This window comes from Peromyscus maniculatus, chromosome 3 (genome assembly GCF_049852395.1).
Source record: "Peromyscus maniculatus bairdii isolate BWxNUB_F1_BW_parent chromosome 3, HU_Pman_BW_mat_3.1, whole genome shotgun sequence".
Lineage (NCBI taxonomy): Eukaryota > Metazoa > Chordata > Mammalia > Rodentia > Cricetidae > Peromyscus > Peromyscus maniculatus.
In genome coordinates, this window is record NC_134854.1 from 88,610,656 (window position 1) to 88,627,718 (window position 17,063).

The 17,063-nt window shown below is 43.4% G+C and overlaps 1 protein-coding gene across 1 annotated transcript; it reads right to left on the bottom strand.

The window, feature by feature from the left end:
• Positions 1-13,378: 13,378 nt before the first annotated feature.
• Tacstd2 (tumor associated calcium signal transducer 2) lies at positions 13,379-15,126 on the bottom strand. Its single transcript, XM_006988836.4, has one exon. It carries the CDS (start codon positions 15,026-15,028, stop codon positions 14,069-14,071), a length of 960 nt encoding a protein of 319 aa, XP_006988898.2. The 5' UTR covers positions 15,029-15,126; the 3' UTR covers positions 13,379-14,068.
• Between the last annotated feature and the right edge of the window lie 1,937 nt (positions 15,127-17,063).

A 17,063-nucleotide genomic window follows, 5' to 3' on the forward strand; every position in this document is an offset into this window, starting at 1 on the left:
TGGTCTTTTACTCTCTCCCTTAGTATTCCTTGTTTCTGGAGACTTTCTACAATAATCTTGCACACAGACACATCTCTCTGTTTCCAGGTGGTTCAGTACAATATAACTAAATTTTCTCCCACAAAAAGCCACATTGGTACACAGAGACTTTCATTCACATCTTTTATGAGGTATGGGAAGTTGAATACTAAGTTAAAGGTGATAGAAACTCTGCAGAACTATGAAGTGTAACTTGTTTTAGAACAGGTTTACACAGGTGCCCTCAATGCAATAATCAGATGTTTGCTGCTCTTGGTACAGCCTGTGAAATAGGTGAAATGGCCCTAAGTTTGATGAGAGTCACAGATGCGATGGACTATAGTGCAGGGACAGCATTTTGACTGAAATGTTCCCTCATGCTTCTGGAATATACATGTTTGCAGTACTGGCTGCATCCTTATTTACCAGTTATATTCCAATAAAAATTAGCTTGGCATTTCCTTTACCCACCCTTGACTTCCTGTACTTTCTTGTCATCCTAAACAGGTTTTCCACTTTAAACTTATTGTTTTTGCTTGAAGAGAATGGTCACACTAGCTCATAGAGTGTTGTTTTTGTAACTGACCCTTGGATTGCTAGTGTACTAACATCCTCACTACAGTCCCATTCTTGTCTAACTAGCAGCCGCTAAGATCTGGTTTCTGAAATTGGAGCTAGGAGAATTCAAAATGGCTAAATGTCCACCAGGGGGAGTCAGAGGGGGTAACCACAGCTTAGCTATTCATTCAGAAGTTCCAGCTGAAAACTCCTTTAAGTGGTTGTAAATGATTACTTCCTAATTTCATAAATAAAAATAAATATAAGAAAGAAAATTGCCATTGACCCTACTGTCACAATACCATTGCTCACATCTTGATATGTAACCTTCTTGAAATGCAAAATTCAAATATCTTCAGTATTTAAAGTACTTGAAACACTATATGGTAAGCTGTTCCTTTTGCTAGTTAAATGCACATTCCTTTGTTCCTTAGAAGGCAAGCATCTTTTCACGCTTCCAGGTTGTTTGAATTTCTTCTTCAAGCAAACACTTAATTCTTTTAATCCACTTTCTTTAAAAAAGAAAATATTCCTTTTATTGATTTGTAAATTTTTTGTTTGTGTTAGGACCAAGATCAGGCATTGCTTAGATCATACCATCTATAGTTATGACCCCCTCCTCCTCTGAGGAGCTGATTCTGTGTACATACCCCAGGGAAAATAACTCACATCTCAAATGATGGGTACATATTAACTAAGTGGGCTCCTCCTTTCCACTTCCCCTACAGCCTTAAGGTCACATGTTCTTTCCTCTCCTTTCTCCTGCTGCTCAGAGTCAAAGATAGCCTGATTGTAGACCCATTTTACCATGTACTTATCAACCCACCAACCACGTGGTGGCATAGAACCTAGCCCTTTCCCTGAAACCTGTAAGAAGGGTTCCACACTCTGCTACATGGACTAATGCTAATGTCATGCTACTGTTTCTCTATGGTATTAACAATTCTTCTAATACAACTGTTCACAAGGACAGTCTTGTGAAGAGATCATGACCAAGGCAGCTTATAGGAGAAATAATTTAATTCAGGGCTTGCTTACAGTTTCAGAAGGTTAGTCCATGATCATGGCATGAGCATGGTGGCAGATAGGCAGGTATGGTGCTGGAGAAGTAGCTGAGAGCTTTATATGCTGATCCTTGGCAATAGGTAGAGAAAAAGAGGGAGACTGCACCTGGTATGGGCTTTTGAAACCTCAAAGACCCTTCCAGTGACACATCTCCTCCAACAAAGCCACCACACCTCCTAACCCTTCTTAAACATTCTACTAACTGGGAACCAAGCATTTAAGTATATGTGCCTATGGGGGCCATTCTTATTCAAACCACCATAATGTTCTTAGGAGGTGATGAATAAACTGTGATACATTAAGGCCATGAAATAATATTCACCACTAAGTATAAACATACTATTAATCCATGAAAACACATGAAAGGAGTTTAATGAAGAAGTTACACACTATTATTCCAACAATATGACATTCTGTATAAGGCAAAACTGTAGACATAGTAAAAAGATCAGCGGTAGTCAGAGATTGTGGGAAAAGAAAAATGAACAAGTAAAGCACAAAGGATTTTTAGGGTAATTGGTACATCCTTAGACATTTGTGAAGTATCGGGAATGAACTCTAAGACAAACAATAGACTCTGGGTGATAATAATGTGGCATGATAGTTAGTCAATTTTAATAAATATGCCATTCTGGTGTGGAGTATTGATCACTGAGTGAGATCACTATAATTTAGTCACATCTTTCCCTGGGGAGATATGAACAAATACCTATTTATTCCTCCAGATTCAGTGGAAAATAACTTGGTAAGGTATGTTCTGATGATTTTCAAAAGTTTATTGGTGTTTTAAATGTCTCAGTTTTCATGTCTAATTTTAAAATTTGGTTCTTTTTTTTTGGTTGTTGTTTGGATAAGGGATTGTCAATCTTTTTTATGTTTTAAAAGAATCAGCTCTATTTCATTGATTATTTTTGTTTTTTCATTTGTTTCATTAATTTGTGCGATCTTTTTTATTAAGAAATTTTTTATTCATTTAACATACAAATCATGGATCCCTCTTTTCTCTCCTCTTGCCCTTGCAATCTTCCCCCCAACCCACCTTCCTTCAAGAGGTAAAGCTTCCCATGAGGAGTCAGAAGAACCTGGTACATTCAGTAGAGGCAGGTCCAGTTCCTCAAGGTTGTTCCAGGTGTCCCACCACAGATAGTGGGCTCCAAAAAGTCAACCCATGCACAAAGGATAGATCCTGATCCTACTGCCAGGGGGTGCCTTAAGCAGATCAAGCTACATAACTGTCTTGCTTATGCAGAGGGTCTAGTCCAGTACTGAGGAGGCTCCACAGGTGTTTGTCTAAATTTCTTAAGTTCCCACTAGTTTGGTTTGGTTATCTCTGTAGATTTCCCCATGATCTTGAGACCCCTTGATCATAGAATCCCTCTTCTGTCTCTTTGAGTGGGCTCCTGGAACTCAACTGGTGTTTGGCTGTGGATCTCCACATCTGCTTCCATCAGTTACTGGATAAAGGCTCTATGATGATAGTTCAGGCATCCTCTCCACTATTTCTAGTAGTCTAAGCTGGGGTCATCCTTGTGGATTCCTGGGAACTTCCCTAGCACCCAGTTTCTCCCTATCCCCATGATGTCTCCCTCTATTATGATATCTCTTTCATTGCTCTCCCACTCCATCCCTGTTCCGGTTCAACCATCCTGTTCCCTTATGTTCTCATCCCCCATCTCCTACCCTCCATTGCCCACCCCTCATCTCCAATTTACTCATGGAGATCTCATCTATTTCTCCTTCCCAGGGTGGTCCAAGCATCTCTCTTTGGGTCCTCCTTGTTAGCTAGCTTCTCTGGAGCTGTGGGTTGTAGTTTGGTTATCCTTTGCTTTACATCTCGTATACACTATGAGTGAGTACATACCACCAGATGGCCAGGTGGTGGTAGGCAGGGCCAGGTGGATCTCTGTGAGTTCGAGACCAGCCTGGGCTACAGAGTGAGTTACAGGAAAGGCGCAAAGCTACACAGAGAAACCCTGTCTCCAAAAAAAAAAAAAAAAAAAAAAAAAAAAAATGCTTTCTGTTTCCATTTGTGTGCAATACTTTTCTCTATCCTCTCCCCTAAGGTAGTATCTAGATTTAATGATGGGGTATATGCTTAGAGTCAGCAAAGAGATGGTTCATGTTTTTTTCTATTTGTTTTTGTTTTTTAAATTACATTTTATTGTCTTTGAAAATTTCATACAATGTATTTTGATCATATTCACCTCAATTTCTCCAAGATCCACCTTAGCCTTTTTACCCACCCAACTTCTTGTTTTCTCTCTCTTTCTTACTCACTAACTCTTTCACTTTCTCTTTTTAAACCCAATGAGTTTAAATTGGTTTAAATTTGCATTGGTTAACTTGTTTTGGGTGTGGGGCCTACCCTGGAGTATGGCCAATATATCAGAGCATATACTATTAAAGAAAACTCACTCTGTCTTTGCTAGCAGCTGTCAAATGTCAATTATCTCCTCAGCTAAGAGTGGTACTACATGGCCACCTCATCACACTTCTTGCTGGGACTTTGTCGGCCTTGACCTTTCTTGTGTTCTGTGTATGCTTGCACAATCACTGTGAGTTCCTGTGTGTATGCCTCCTTGTGTCCAGAAAACTCCACCATCTTTGGCTCTTACAATCTTTCCACTCCCTCTTCTACGATTTCCCTGAGCCTTAAGTTGTGGCATAGATATCTAATTTAGGACTGAATGTTTCACAGTCCGTTATTCTCTTATTCTAGTGGTGAATCTCTGTGATAATCACTATCTGCTGAAAGAAAAAGCTCCTCTAATGAGGGTTGTGTTGTTTTCCATCGGCACAGAGGCTGCGCCTTTACCTGCTGCTGTTTCAACCAGCAAATATGGCTCTGAAGTTACTGGCCTGCTTCTCTGGCAGTGGCCAGGGCTGCTCAGGCTGAAGCCTGGCAGGAATTCTGTTCCTGCAGGCATTGGCTATGTTGCTGCCATCAAATGTAGCTTTTAATTAAATTTCTATTGTTCTATTTATCAATAAGACTTGGGAGTCAAAGGCTGGGGTGAAAACCTGCTAGTTCAAACAGGTTGAGTACAACCAGCTGACCTTCTCTCTTTGCCAGCATCTCTAAAAAAGAGTATCCTACTGCTCTGCCAAAGCATGAGAATCAATGCTACACTAAGTCCTTCCCTACTACTTCCTGTGTGTCTCTCTGTCTCTCTGTTGTCTTACAGACACCCTATGACTCTCTCTGATTACGTTTTGTCAACTGGTTGCTAACTTGGCCTCCTGACCCTAGGTTGATTTTATTTAATAATGCAAATTCAAACTCGGGATTTATGGCGTGACTGAATATCCCACATAGGGTTGAATGATATACTGATCTATGAGTGTAGCAGTAAGTCATTAGCAGTTTAAATGCTATGTCCATTCAGCAGAATAATAGTAGTAGGTTCTCTATTAGGGTCTTATTGACAGTGCCAGATATTTTTTCCACCTAATGGAGTGAACCTTAGATCCAGTCAGAAAGTGGATGATTACTTCCATTACATCCATGCTACTCTTGTACTACTGGGCATATCTTGCCAGACAGGTCATTATTATAGTATGCAAGGTTAATAGCTGAGTGAGACTGATGATTACTTTTCTCCTCCCATATTGTGTAAAGCATCCTCTAGCACTATTAATGTTATCCAATAGGGCTGAAACTTCCAGATCAGTGGCTATTTGATTTCTTCATGTTAATGACTCAAGTATGTAGTATCTTCAATAGGGTATTACTGTCAGATGCTGGAGGGTTACCAAGAACAATTGGAATAGTCTGTAATGTTTGTGGGGGTCTATGGAACTCCACTGGCCAGCAATTCTAGAAAAGATTATCTATTCTTGGTACTGGGAATTTTTGATAGTATATGGTGTCTAGTTGGAATATTGTTTGCCCCCCATTATGAGGTAGCTCCACTTAAACTCTTTTTATATATGTATATATTATAAGATGCTTCTATTCTGGTAGGTTTCCTCAAAAATGTTTTTCATGTTAGTTTCCCTTCATTCCCTCATCTACGGTGCTTTTCCCCCAACCCCTTTAATCCTTTCTATTCCCATTTCTTCCCCATATAACATTATATTGTATTTCCCTTGCTCGGAAGGTTTCCTCCTTCCTTTATTAGTTTATTAACTTCTATGGGTATTTCAAACAAAACACTCATATCTAAAGCTTAAAAGTTAATATCCACATATGAGAGAAAACATGATGTTTGTCTCTTTGAGTCTATGTTACCTCACTCAGGAAGATTATTTTCAGTTTCACTTATTTACCTGCACATTTTATAATTTTCTTTTCTTCCCCTCTTTTTCTCTCTCTTTCTTTCTTTCTTTCTTTCTTTCTTTCTTTCTTTCTTTCTTTCTTTCTTTCTTTCTTTCTTTCTTTCTTTCTTTCTTTCTTTTTTTTGAGACAAGGTTTCTCTGTGTAATAGCCCTGGCTGTGTGGGAACTCACTTTATAGACTGGGCTGATCTTGAACTCTCAGAGATCTGCCTACCTCTGCCCTACCCCACACCGAGTTCTGGGATTAAAGATCTGTGTCACCACCTGTGCATTTTCTTAACACCTGAATAATATTCTATTGTGTAAATATATCACATTTTTGTTATCCATTCATCAACTGGTGAACATCTAGGCTCTTTCCATTTCCTGGAGATTGGGAATAGAGCAAGAGTAAAGGAAGGGCAATGATCTCTGTGTTGGGATCCAGGCTGACCCAAGGCTTTCTCAGAGGCCCTGATGAAATGACAGAGAGATGGCTAGCTCTGTGTCCTGGCCCCGGGGCAGACTTGGCAAGATCTTGCCTGGAGCTGGGGCCAGGGCATCAAAGGGATTCAGGATTTGGTTCCTGGGAACTTTTCTTTTGCCCTGGTAGAGAATGGAGTTACCAGTCATAAAGCCACTGAATGTTCAGTGTCTGCCAGACTTGGGACATCCTGTGTTCCTTTTATGCAACATTGCTTGATTAGCTTCCTTCTGACTTCGTCCCACTGTATGATAGCTTTTGCTGACTTTGACATGTTTCTTCCCCAACCCCACTCTCTATTTAGGATGTTGTATTTCTTAATAAACTTGTTTGCATGAGCCATCAACTTGTATAAGATCTTCTGATCCAAAACTTTTCTGTCTTCCTTGTTATTTCTCATCTTGTTGTCCTCCCTCCCAGAAAACCTCTCACTGGTCCAGGTTATTTCTGTAGTAACATATAGAGTTCTTTGGAGATGTTCTCAAGAGTGGTATAACTGGACCATGTAGTAGATTATTTCCAGCTGTGTGAGGAACCTGTGCATTGATTTTCAGAGTGGTTCCTTCAGTTTTCGTTCCACCTGCAGCGGACCCTGTTTTTCATCCAATCTGCTTTTTGGTTGGGGAATTGAGGCTATTAACATTCAGAGTTGTTATTGAAAGTTATGTATTAATTACTCTCATTTTATTGATGTTGAAATGTTTGCTGTTTTTCCTAATCCTTATTTGTGTAACTAATTTTCTGTGTAGCCTCTTGCATGGGTTTGTTGTTCTTTTTAGTCTGAAGACTTCATTACAGTATTCTCTGTAATGGTCATAAGTTCCTTAAGCCATTTTTATCATGGAAAACTTTGATTTTCATTTCAATGATGGCAGGGAATTTTGCTAGGTATACCAGTCTGGGTTAGCACCAATGATCGACCTGAGGCTGAAATACGACATTCCAAATCTTTCTCAGTTTAAAAGTTTCTGCTAAGAAATCAGCTGTTACTCTAATGGGCCTGCCTGTATATGTGACTCCATTTTTATCTCTTGCGTCTTTTGATCTGTTAGTTGTTCTGTTTTGATCCTAATATGGTGTGTGGAGTTTCTTATCTGATCTTATCTGTTTGATAGTCTACATGCCTCTTGTACCTGGGTGGACATCTCCTCTTGTACCTGGGTAAACATTTCCTTCCCTAGATTTGCAGATTTTTCTGTTACATTGAAAATATTTTCTATTCTTTTAGCATGGAATTATTTTCTTAGCATCCCATAGATCTTCCATATTCCATTTGTATGTTTTAAATAATGTCTCTTTGTTCTTGACAGAATATTCCAATTCTTCCACCTTGTATTCAGTCCCTACAATCTGCCCTCCCTATGACAATTCTATGGGTGAAGTACTCTTCTGAGCTTGTTATTTGATTTATTGACTATTTTATTTCCAGCATTTCAGTTTTTTCTCTTATATTTATATTTTTTAAAATTTATTTTATTTTAAATTATGTATATATCTATGTGTTTGTGTGTAGGTATGTTCACATGAGTGCAGGTGCCCATGGGGGTGCCTAAAGTGGGTTGTGGGAGAAGAACTTAGGTTCCCTGCAAGAGCAGTACACCTCTTAATTGCTGGACCATCTCTCTAGCATTTATATCTCTTGACTAAATTCCATTTTTATAACCTTATTTCATTCAGTTCTTTGTGTTTTCTTAGAATTCATTCAGGAGTTTATTTATCCTCCCTGATTTCTTTGAATATGTTTATAATCATTCTTTTGAATTCTTTGTTTGAAATTCCACTGAAGTCATTCTTGTTGGGGTCAATACTGTGGGATTAGTGTATTTTTGGAGGAAACAGGTGTCTTTGTGTTCATCTTACTTTTGTGTTTGCCATGGGACTTGTGCATCTAGAAAGTTTTTGTTTAAGTCATTTTTCTTCTATCAGTGGGGGTGCCTTCATGTTCAGGAGAAATTTTGTAGTAGTGTTGAAGAGTCATTTCCTTTGTAAGACTACTGTTCAGGGAACTAGACTCTAATTCCATTCCATCCATTAGAGTAGAATTCTATTTGTATTCTATCACATTAATCACTATCTATTGATAGACCCACCTTGAAAATAGTGTTGTAGTCAACTACAAAATCATCATCCTAAATGCACCAAATGTTTGGGGTTTAAAGAGACAGGGGACAACCAAACTAAACTAGAGGGAACTCATGAAAGTTGGATCAATGGTTGTGGGGCCTACATGGGACTAGCTAGATTAGGCTGTTTGCGTGGTGAGACAGTTGTGTAGCTTGATCTGCTTGGGAGGCCCCCTGGTGGTAGGATCAGAATCCATCTCTGGTGCATGAGTGGGCTTTGTGGAGCCCACTGCCTATGATGGGACACCTTGAACAACCTTGAGGCAGGGGGAGGGACTTTGACTTGCCTCTACTGAATGTGCCTCCACATGGAAGGCCTTGCCTTCTTGTGGGAGAGAATGGGGCATGGGTTGGGAGGGGAAGCTGGCACGGGGGGGGGGGGGAGGGGGGACAGGAGGAGGGAAGAGGGGGATCTTTGATTGGTGTGTGAAATGAATGAAAAAAATTCTTAATTAAAAAAGAGATGTTGACAGTACTGTGTGTATTAATATATCAGATATTATGGGTATTCATGGAAAGCAAAGTGAAGGAAAAAAAAATCCCACAGTAAGAAAGACTAATAATTAGTATTGGGTTGATAGAAAGCATGGGGGGGGGGAGTCATAAAAAGTAGGGATTGCTGTAAGAGCAAGAAAAGGAGGGTGAGTTAAGGGAGTTTGGGCGGAAGGTAATCTCAATGAGAGAGGTAAAAATATGTTGTAGATAATGCAGAACAGTTCCATTTCTCAAGACTCCATGGAGCCCCCAAAATCAGGACAGTCTTTGTTTTTTGAGAGATGAAAAAGGAAAGATAGGAAGAAGAAAAAAGACATAAGACAGGACCAAGATGTTCTTTAAAATTGACATTGGGTATTAAATTAAAAAGAAGCCGTTGTAACAGGGAGAGGGAGTCGAGTAGGGACTTAGGGCATGAAAACGGTCTGGCCCGGTTGCTTCTAGAGGACCGTCTTTGCCATGGGAGCTCCTCTGTGCAATGAATCCTTCATCATTCAGCTCCTCAGTGCCAAACTCTTTCAGCCTGACCCCTCAGCATTGAACTACTAGAGCACTACTGTCTACGCAGAGAACCCTTCAGTGGCATTTTTAGTTCTGGTTCTCGCAAATGAATCTTCAGTTTTACAAGATGGAGCTTCCGTGAGTGGATAACCCTGAAGTTTAAAAAGAAACACATTTGAGCTGGGTGGTGGTAGCACATGCCTATAATCCCAGCACTTGGGAGGCAGAGGCAGGTGGGTCTCTGTGAGTTCGAGGCCAGCCTGGTCTACAAAGCAAGTTCCAGGACAGCCAGAGCTGTTTCATGGAGAAACCCTGTCTCAGGGGAAAAAAAAAAAAAAAAAAAAAAAAAGAAAGAAAGAAAAAGAAAAGAAAATAAACAGATTTGTTTCTCATACCGTGGTTGAAGACATGTCTCTGTTTTGTATAATCCAGAGGGGCCATGGCTCCCTCTGTGAACAGATGCCCCCCTGGGCCCCCCCCCCCCCCCCGTTTCCCTATCACAGAAATCTAGAAAAAGAGATGTTCCCATGAGCAAGTGGGTGGATGATCTGTGAACTCATTCACAAACAGCAATTTTTGCTCCAGGTTCTTTGGCTAACTTGCTGTAGATCAAACAGCAAGATGTAATCTCTTCAACCCTTAGGCCTGATCTTAACTATTAAGATCAAGCACATTGCTAAATAAAACTATACCCATTTCAAAAACAGGAAAGTAGCAGTCAGATGACTTCAAAGCTTACCACTTTACACCCATTTAGCCAAAGTATTGCTCCTATTTAAGTGATATCCAAAAGTTGTAGAATATTCACAACTTAAAAATGGAAATAATCACCAGGCATGGTGACATACACCTTTAATCTCAGCACTCAGGAGGCAGAGGCAGAATTTGAGCCCATCCTGATCTACACAGGGAGTTCTAAGCCAGCCAAGAAATCAGAGTGAGATCCTGTCTCAAAAGAAAAAAAAATGTGTATAAATAATCTAGAAAAAACAAAAAAGAGTAACCAGGCAGGCAGACAGAATGAACACTAGATGGGACCGTGAGGAGTTGAGAAACTCAAGGACAACCCTACCCGGCTTGGGTAAATCTTTTCTCTGTGTTCTATCCCTTCATCTGTACAATAAAATATTAGACTGAAATGACACTCCTCCTGTCTCTAACATTCTGCTTGGAAACAGTAAACAAAAAATAGGCAAGAGTGGTAAATAATGTTGAATATTGTTCTTCTTAAGGGAATGGAAATAATGGAGAAAACCCTGGTGAATCACACAAGGAAATCAACCTAGACTGCTGGAGGCTCAGAGGACAAGCTGAAACCTGATGAGAGCCCCACCTGCTTTACACATTCCTCTCAAGTCCAGCACCAGCCTGAGCTCAAGCCAGCCAGTGAAATGGAAATTTTGGCGTGAAGGGGAATCCTGGAGGAGGAGGCTAAGGCCCCGAAGGAAGGCTACTGTTTCAGGAGTCCTGCCCTCAGCACACAGGTTGAGTTGAAAACAGAAATATGACCGGCTTGGAAGAGATGAAGAGGAGAGGTCCTGTACACACCAGGTGCCCATGACAGCCACTTGGGCCAGGAAGCAAAGTCAACTTTGGCTCAAGGAGGATGTGCGTGCACGTCAACCTCTTTAGATCTTAATTTTCTTGTGTGTGTCGTTCATGTGATCTAGAAAAGAGAGCAGTGGTATATATAAGGGTGTTTATAAATATGCTGAACTCACCAAATACCTCATGTCATCTTCGCAGAGAGGGGAGAGTTAGTAATTTTCTCACCCGAGTAGGATTTGCATTCAGATTCTCCAGTAAGTCAGTGTCTCAAAGATGATACATGTGAGAGGGGATCCAACTTGGAGCTCTGTGAAGTGCAAAGCATCTACTCTGGGCTAAGAGAAGAAACTATGTGTCCTACCGTAGCCCCATCCTGATAGAGGAAGGCTTTCTCAGAAAGCTTCCTTTTCAGTTGCCCAGTTCGTCCACACCTGCTTATTTGATTTTTGAAGGTAAGTTAAAATAATGAAACCTGTAATCTCCAGCTGGGCCACAGAAATTTAATTTTGGGAAACCCCTTGTTCTTACCCTTATGATGGAAGGTTAGGTCAAAGGATGCCTCACCTGCCCTCCCCCAAGGCTTTTCAGCCTGGGTCCTAGGGTGACTCTGAAAGAGGAAAGGGCCAGAGAATGAAGACCGCAGAGTCTCTGTCACTAGGGAGTAACTAGGTAGGCACTTCCGCCTGAATGCCACTGCTGGGAACCTGCCTGCACCGCCCCCTTCCTTTAAATGGTTTCATTTGAACAGGAGAGGAAGTTTTAAGCTTGAAGACACTTGGTCCTCCTCTAGCAGCAACCTAAACCACCAACGTCAAACACTCACAGCCCCAGGCTGAGAAGACAGTCAGCTGAGAGCTACCACCCCTTAACCCCCAGCCTGGTACTTTAGGCTGAGGCTCAGCTTGGACTGTAGAGGAGAGGTGGGAGGAGATGGATTTCTTTAGGGAGAAAGCCTTGCATCTAGGTTCCCGGTTATTGCATTGACTTGTTGTTGCTCCATAGCGACACACTTGGCTTTGGGTGAGTACCAATGAGTGAAAAGCAAGTGGTAACCTTGATGGAATCGGTGACTAGCTTGCACAGTCAATGGAAAAATGGTGCAAGTGCTCATAAATATGGGTTTGGGAAAGTTGCTTAACAATTGCTCACTACCAAGATTAATGTCCTTGCCCAACAGCTAAATGGGACTAGTACCTCCTACTTCAGAGTGGGACTCTTAAGAGAAAATACGCTTGTGAAACGAAGGAGCCTCACCAGCTTACGGCACATGGAGGTCAGCGTGAAGCAGTGAGTCATCAAATCGAAGAAGCTGAACTCGACAGTGGCTACAGACCCCATCTAATTGGCAGACCAAGTGTCGCTGTCCTGCTCAGATGCGAAGCGGAGCATCACCTTTAGCACTTGCAGCACTGGCGTGAGGGCGGATCAGACGCCGGGTTTGGCAGGCTGGGGCTAGGAGTTGGGACACTGCGGACATCTGCGGATGGCTGGACCGCTCCCTCTCGTCCTTACTCTCCACCAGACCGGATCAGCTGGTTCCAGTGGCTCACCTAAAGGAATTTGGGTGGCCCTCCCACTCCACCGAGTACCCAGCCAGCCCTGCGTGATAGCATCAGACTGTACACGCCTCTGGGCAAACGAAAGCCGCGAGAGGAAACCGATACTCGCCTGCCCGCCCAGGCTCCGCCCCCGCACAGCTTCCCTTTGCTAGGCAACCACACCTCCTATCCCTCAGGAACCACTAGTAGTAAATGTTAGAGTTTCAGGAAAGCATCTAGAGGCGCTGCCCCACCCCATTCTCCCATCCTCCCAACTTCTACCTTCAGGTCTTTCCCCCTTACTCTCTCCCTTCTGGCCCCAAACAATAGCAATCATTTATACAGTCACCAACAGGTGAGTGTCCTCACAAGAAAGACAGGAACTCTTAGCCCTGTTCTTCAGAAGATGAGTCCTAGAGACCTGAAGCCACCTAGCCATTTATTTCCTAGGATTCTTGGGAGTGGTCTTTGCTCCTCCACGTGGCTTAAGAACTGTAAGGAAGGTTTGTCTGTTAATAAGCAGCCAGAGGCTGCTCCCATCTCCCATTCCTCTGTGGGTTTGAAGGCGGCTAGTTTTAGCAAACACCTTCAAATGAATTGCAATCCCAAATTTCCATCTCTCCCCACCCACCGCTGAGGACGGAACCCAGGGCCTGCCAGATGCTAGGCAAGTACACCATCCCAGCCCTCAGGAAACACCAGAATATCAAAAGTCAATGTTAGAATCTCCCATGGGAGCATTAGCATTTAAAATATAAAATCCAAGGATTAGACAAAGGAGAACAACAAAGTGGTATAAATCTGGAGGGAATTTTTACACAGCCCTTCTTCAGGTTTGTGCCTTTCCCATATTTTATTAAACTCGAGTTGTTGCTTAAAAAACAGCAGCATTATTAAAGACGCATCTGTACAAACATTTTTACAAAAGAGAACATTACTAGTATCAGCTCCATCAAGGGCAGGCAGAAGAATAGACGCAGTCCAACAGAGACATTTAAAATGTATTCAGAAATTGGAAAGGCCTTTTCCTCCCTTACAAACGACGGCCGACGAAGAAGGACACTGCACAGGCTCAATTAGTGAACTTCTCTTCTCTCGGGGAAGGCAGAGAGCCGATGGATGTCAACCCACGACGGTACAAACACTGCTTCCCCATCTCAACCCATTTAAGTCTTTAGGTGGATTCAAGTCACTGGGAAACAACTCTGGGCTGCCTGGCATTTGCTCCTTGACTAAGCCACCTAGCCAGCCTTTGCTTAACTCTGTGGTCAGGTTTCTGTTGACAGGACAAGGAATTTCAGAAATGCTTCCTTCAAGACCAAAGGCGAGGAGGTAACCTGAACTCAGCATCTAGCGAATTTGTTTGTGGATAGAGAAGGAAAAGGTCAGAGCTGGGAGGAAAATTACCTCCTGGCCAAGAATCAACGGGTCAACTCATTCTTGTCTGGGATGATGTGGGAAGCCCAGGACCTGCCGGGCATCTATAAGCTAGGTTCGCTCCTCATTTCCCCCAGCTCCTTTAGCTCCACCTTTCTGTACTTTCCTGACTTCCTCCGGTTGGTGACCACCAAGACGACCACGCCGGCCACTAGGGCCACTACAACCACAGCAATGACAGCGATGAGGCCGGCGGTGAGGCGCTTCATGGAGAACTGGGGGGGCTTCTCATCCAAGTAGTAGATGAGCGTCCGCTCCACATGCAGGGGCTCCCCACGCACCTGCACATCCAGGTGGCGGCGACCAGAGAACAGCGACTCGCCTTTGATGTCCCTCTCGAAGTAGTAGGCCACATCAGCTATGTCCACGTCTCCCAGGCTCTTTTGCGACGCGTTCTGTCGCAGCTCAATCTGGATGATGGGCTCCTCGTAGTGCACGGCTGTCAGAAAGTTGGGGCGCAGCTGGTAGCGCTCCTTGAAGAGCCGCCGCAGCTCCGAGTCCAGGTCAGAGTGGTTGAAGGCTCGGTCGGTCGGTCGGTGGCGCAACTCAATGAGGATGTGGTGGGTGCGCACCACTTCGTCGCAGCGCAAGCTCAGGTCGCCCTTGTCTGTGCGGCGCACACCCACCGAGTTTACGCACCAGCACTCCGAGGTCTGATTGCACTGGCGTGCCTTGAAGCGGCCCCTGTCGTCGCATTCTGGGTCGTAGAGGCCATCATTGTCCAGGATCGCATGCTCACTAGGCTTCACCAGGCTGCGGCCACTCTTCCCGGCGCTCATGCGCGCCTTGAGCAGCAGGCACTTGGAAGTCAGCGTGGTGCAGTCGACTAACATCTGTGAACCGATTGCCCGGCATTGGCAGCGGCCACCTGGGCCATCTAAGCTGCAGACGGTCATCTTGTTGGTGGGGCATGTGCAGTTGCTCATCTGTGCAGCGCAAAAGTGGGTCACCACCGCCAGCAGCCCCAGCAGCAGCAGTGGTGCTAGCTCCGAGCCCCTAGCCATGGTGGGGTGGAGGAAATCAGACTTACAGCTACTGACCAGGGGCAGGAGTTCTGACGGATCACTGCAGGCGACTGCTGCCGGGCCGCTCCCTCCCGCTCTTATACCCTCCTAGACCTGCAGGACTGGTTAGCCAGTGACTCACCCATTGGAATCTGGGTGGCACTCTCCATTCCCAGGTCCCGTGGAGGAAGCCACCATCCCTGAGCCTCCTGAGATAGGATCAGGCAGGGGAGGCTGCTCCTGCCATCTGCTGACTAAAAGCTCATAGAGGAAACCAGTACTTACCTAGCCCCACCCTGGAGACGCTGTCCTCCTTACGGCTCAGAACCAGGCCGTCCCACCTCCTGAGTTCTTCCAGAGGCCCAGCTCCTGACCTCCACGCCCCTCTCATTCCAGGTCTCATAATCCCACACCTCCTCCCTTTCTCTCCCAGCTCCTATCTTGAGTCTCTTTCCTTCCCTCTCTTCTTGCTCTAGAACACCTCCTAACACATTTACACAGTTCTTTCGCTGGTCAATAGTATTAGCATGTCCTCATGCCTTTCAGGACACAAAGGGACTGTCTGTAAGCCCTATTCTAGGAGAAATGGTACAGATGAGGCAGGGAGACCTAAAGTTACCCCAGTCATTGATTTCTAGGATTCCAGCCTGGGTCTTCCATTTGGCTATAAAAACTGTAAAGGTATATTTATGAAAACAAGATGGTGCAGAATCTGAAGGCAGGCTAGTGAAACAATTCTATTACCACCACCTGCAGAATCCAGCTGCCCTGGTGTGTCATGTATTAAAAGTTCTATTGAACACACACATGTGCCTATACTTGTGAAGATAAATGAAAAAGAAACATTTTTTTTTTTTTTTTTTTTGTCACTAAGACCACTAGGTGAGATCTTGTACCATTTGATTCTCGGAGACCAAATTGTTGATTTTCTTTCTCGGTAACCAATGGAAGTGTCTGAACCACTAAGTATAATGAGAGAATGGAGCCTGTGAGAAACTGTGCCTCTTTTATGGGATGAAGGGGTGGCAACCTCTTTTAAAATCTAGAGAAAGTCCACCATTCCAAGCTGTGGTAAAATTAACAATAATTAACAAACTATAATTATTCTTAGATCCACCTTCAAAACACATTTTATATATCAGCATTTAATGCGTGCTGGTAGTATACTGTACAAGGGTGTTGTTTGACTCATGGATGCCAGCCAGGCCTCTGCACCATTAATTATCAAGTAATTCCCAAGGCAGACAGATGCAAACATATTATTTTGTCTTTATAGATAGAGGAAGTAGAGACACGAGGGACGAATTCTTACCCAGTAGCACCATCTCTTTAGGTCTCTTGAACAACTAGCCTAGCCTGTTCAGCCTCCACCCACCCTGCCACAGAGCAAGATCTAATGCTCAAATCTGTGTGCATTTCTCTCAGTTGAGAATTCTCTCTCTCTCTCTCTCTCTCTCTCTCTCTCTCTCTCTCTCTCTCTCTCTCTCTCTCTCTCTCTCTGTGTCTGTGTAGAAAGGGGAAGAGAGAGACATTTTGGCTCTAAGGGTAAAGTTTATACTTTATTATATTAATTAGTGCACAGGGTCAGCTGCCGTCATAGTTACTGCTTTCATCACTGTATCGCTGACCACTTCCCAGACTTCCACTTGTTCTCAAGCCCTTGCAGAGTCATGTACCTGGAGTCTCCTCTTTAATTGGTTCCAGTACACAATTTTGATTTTTCTACTCAATCATTGTTTACTTTCTGGAAGCCTTTCTTGATCCACTCTTCCCTGATCCACTCAGAGAAATGCCTCTTCTCTGTACTCCCTTATCTTTTGCATCCCAGGGTTAGCAAAAACTGCCCTTCCTGGGTTTCTGTTGCCCATCTGTAAATTGGGTACATCAGAGGCTCTGTTTCTTAGTTTTTTTATTCTGAGAATCAAACTAAACAGACAAGACAGTAAATGGTAAAGCTCTGTAACTCCAAGACCATGTTATATTCCATTAAAAATTAGCCTGTCTTCTTGCTTTATCCAGTGATTGGCTGGGTGGC

What these genes read in the sequence shown, in the direction of transcription:
- Tacstd2 (XM_006988836.4), bottom strand. Translation starts at nt 15,028, where the DNA reads ATGGCTAGGGGCTCGGAGCTAGCACCACTGCTGCTGCTGGGGCTGCTG.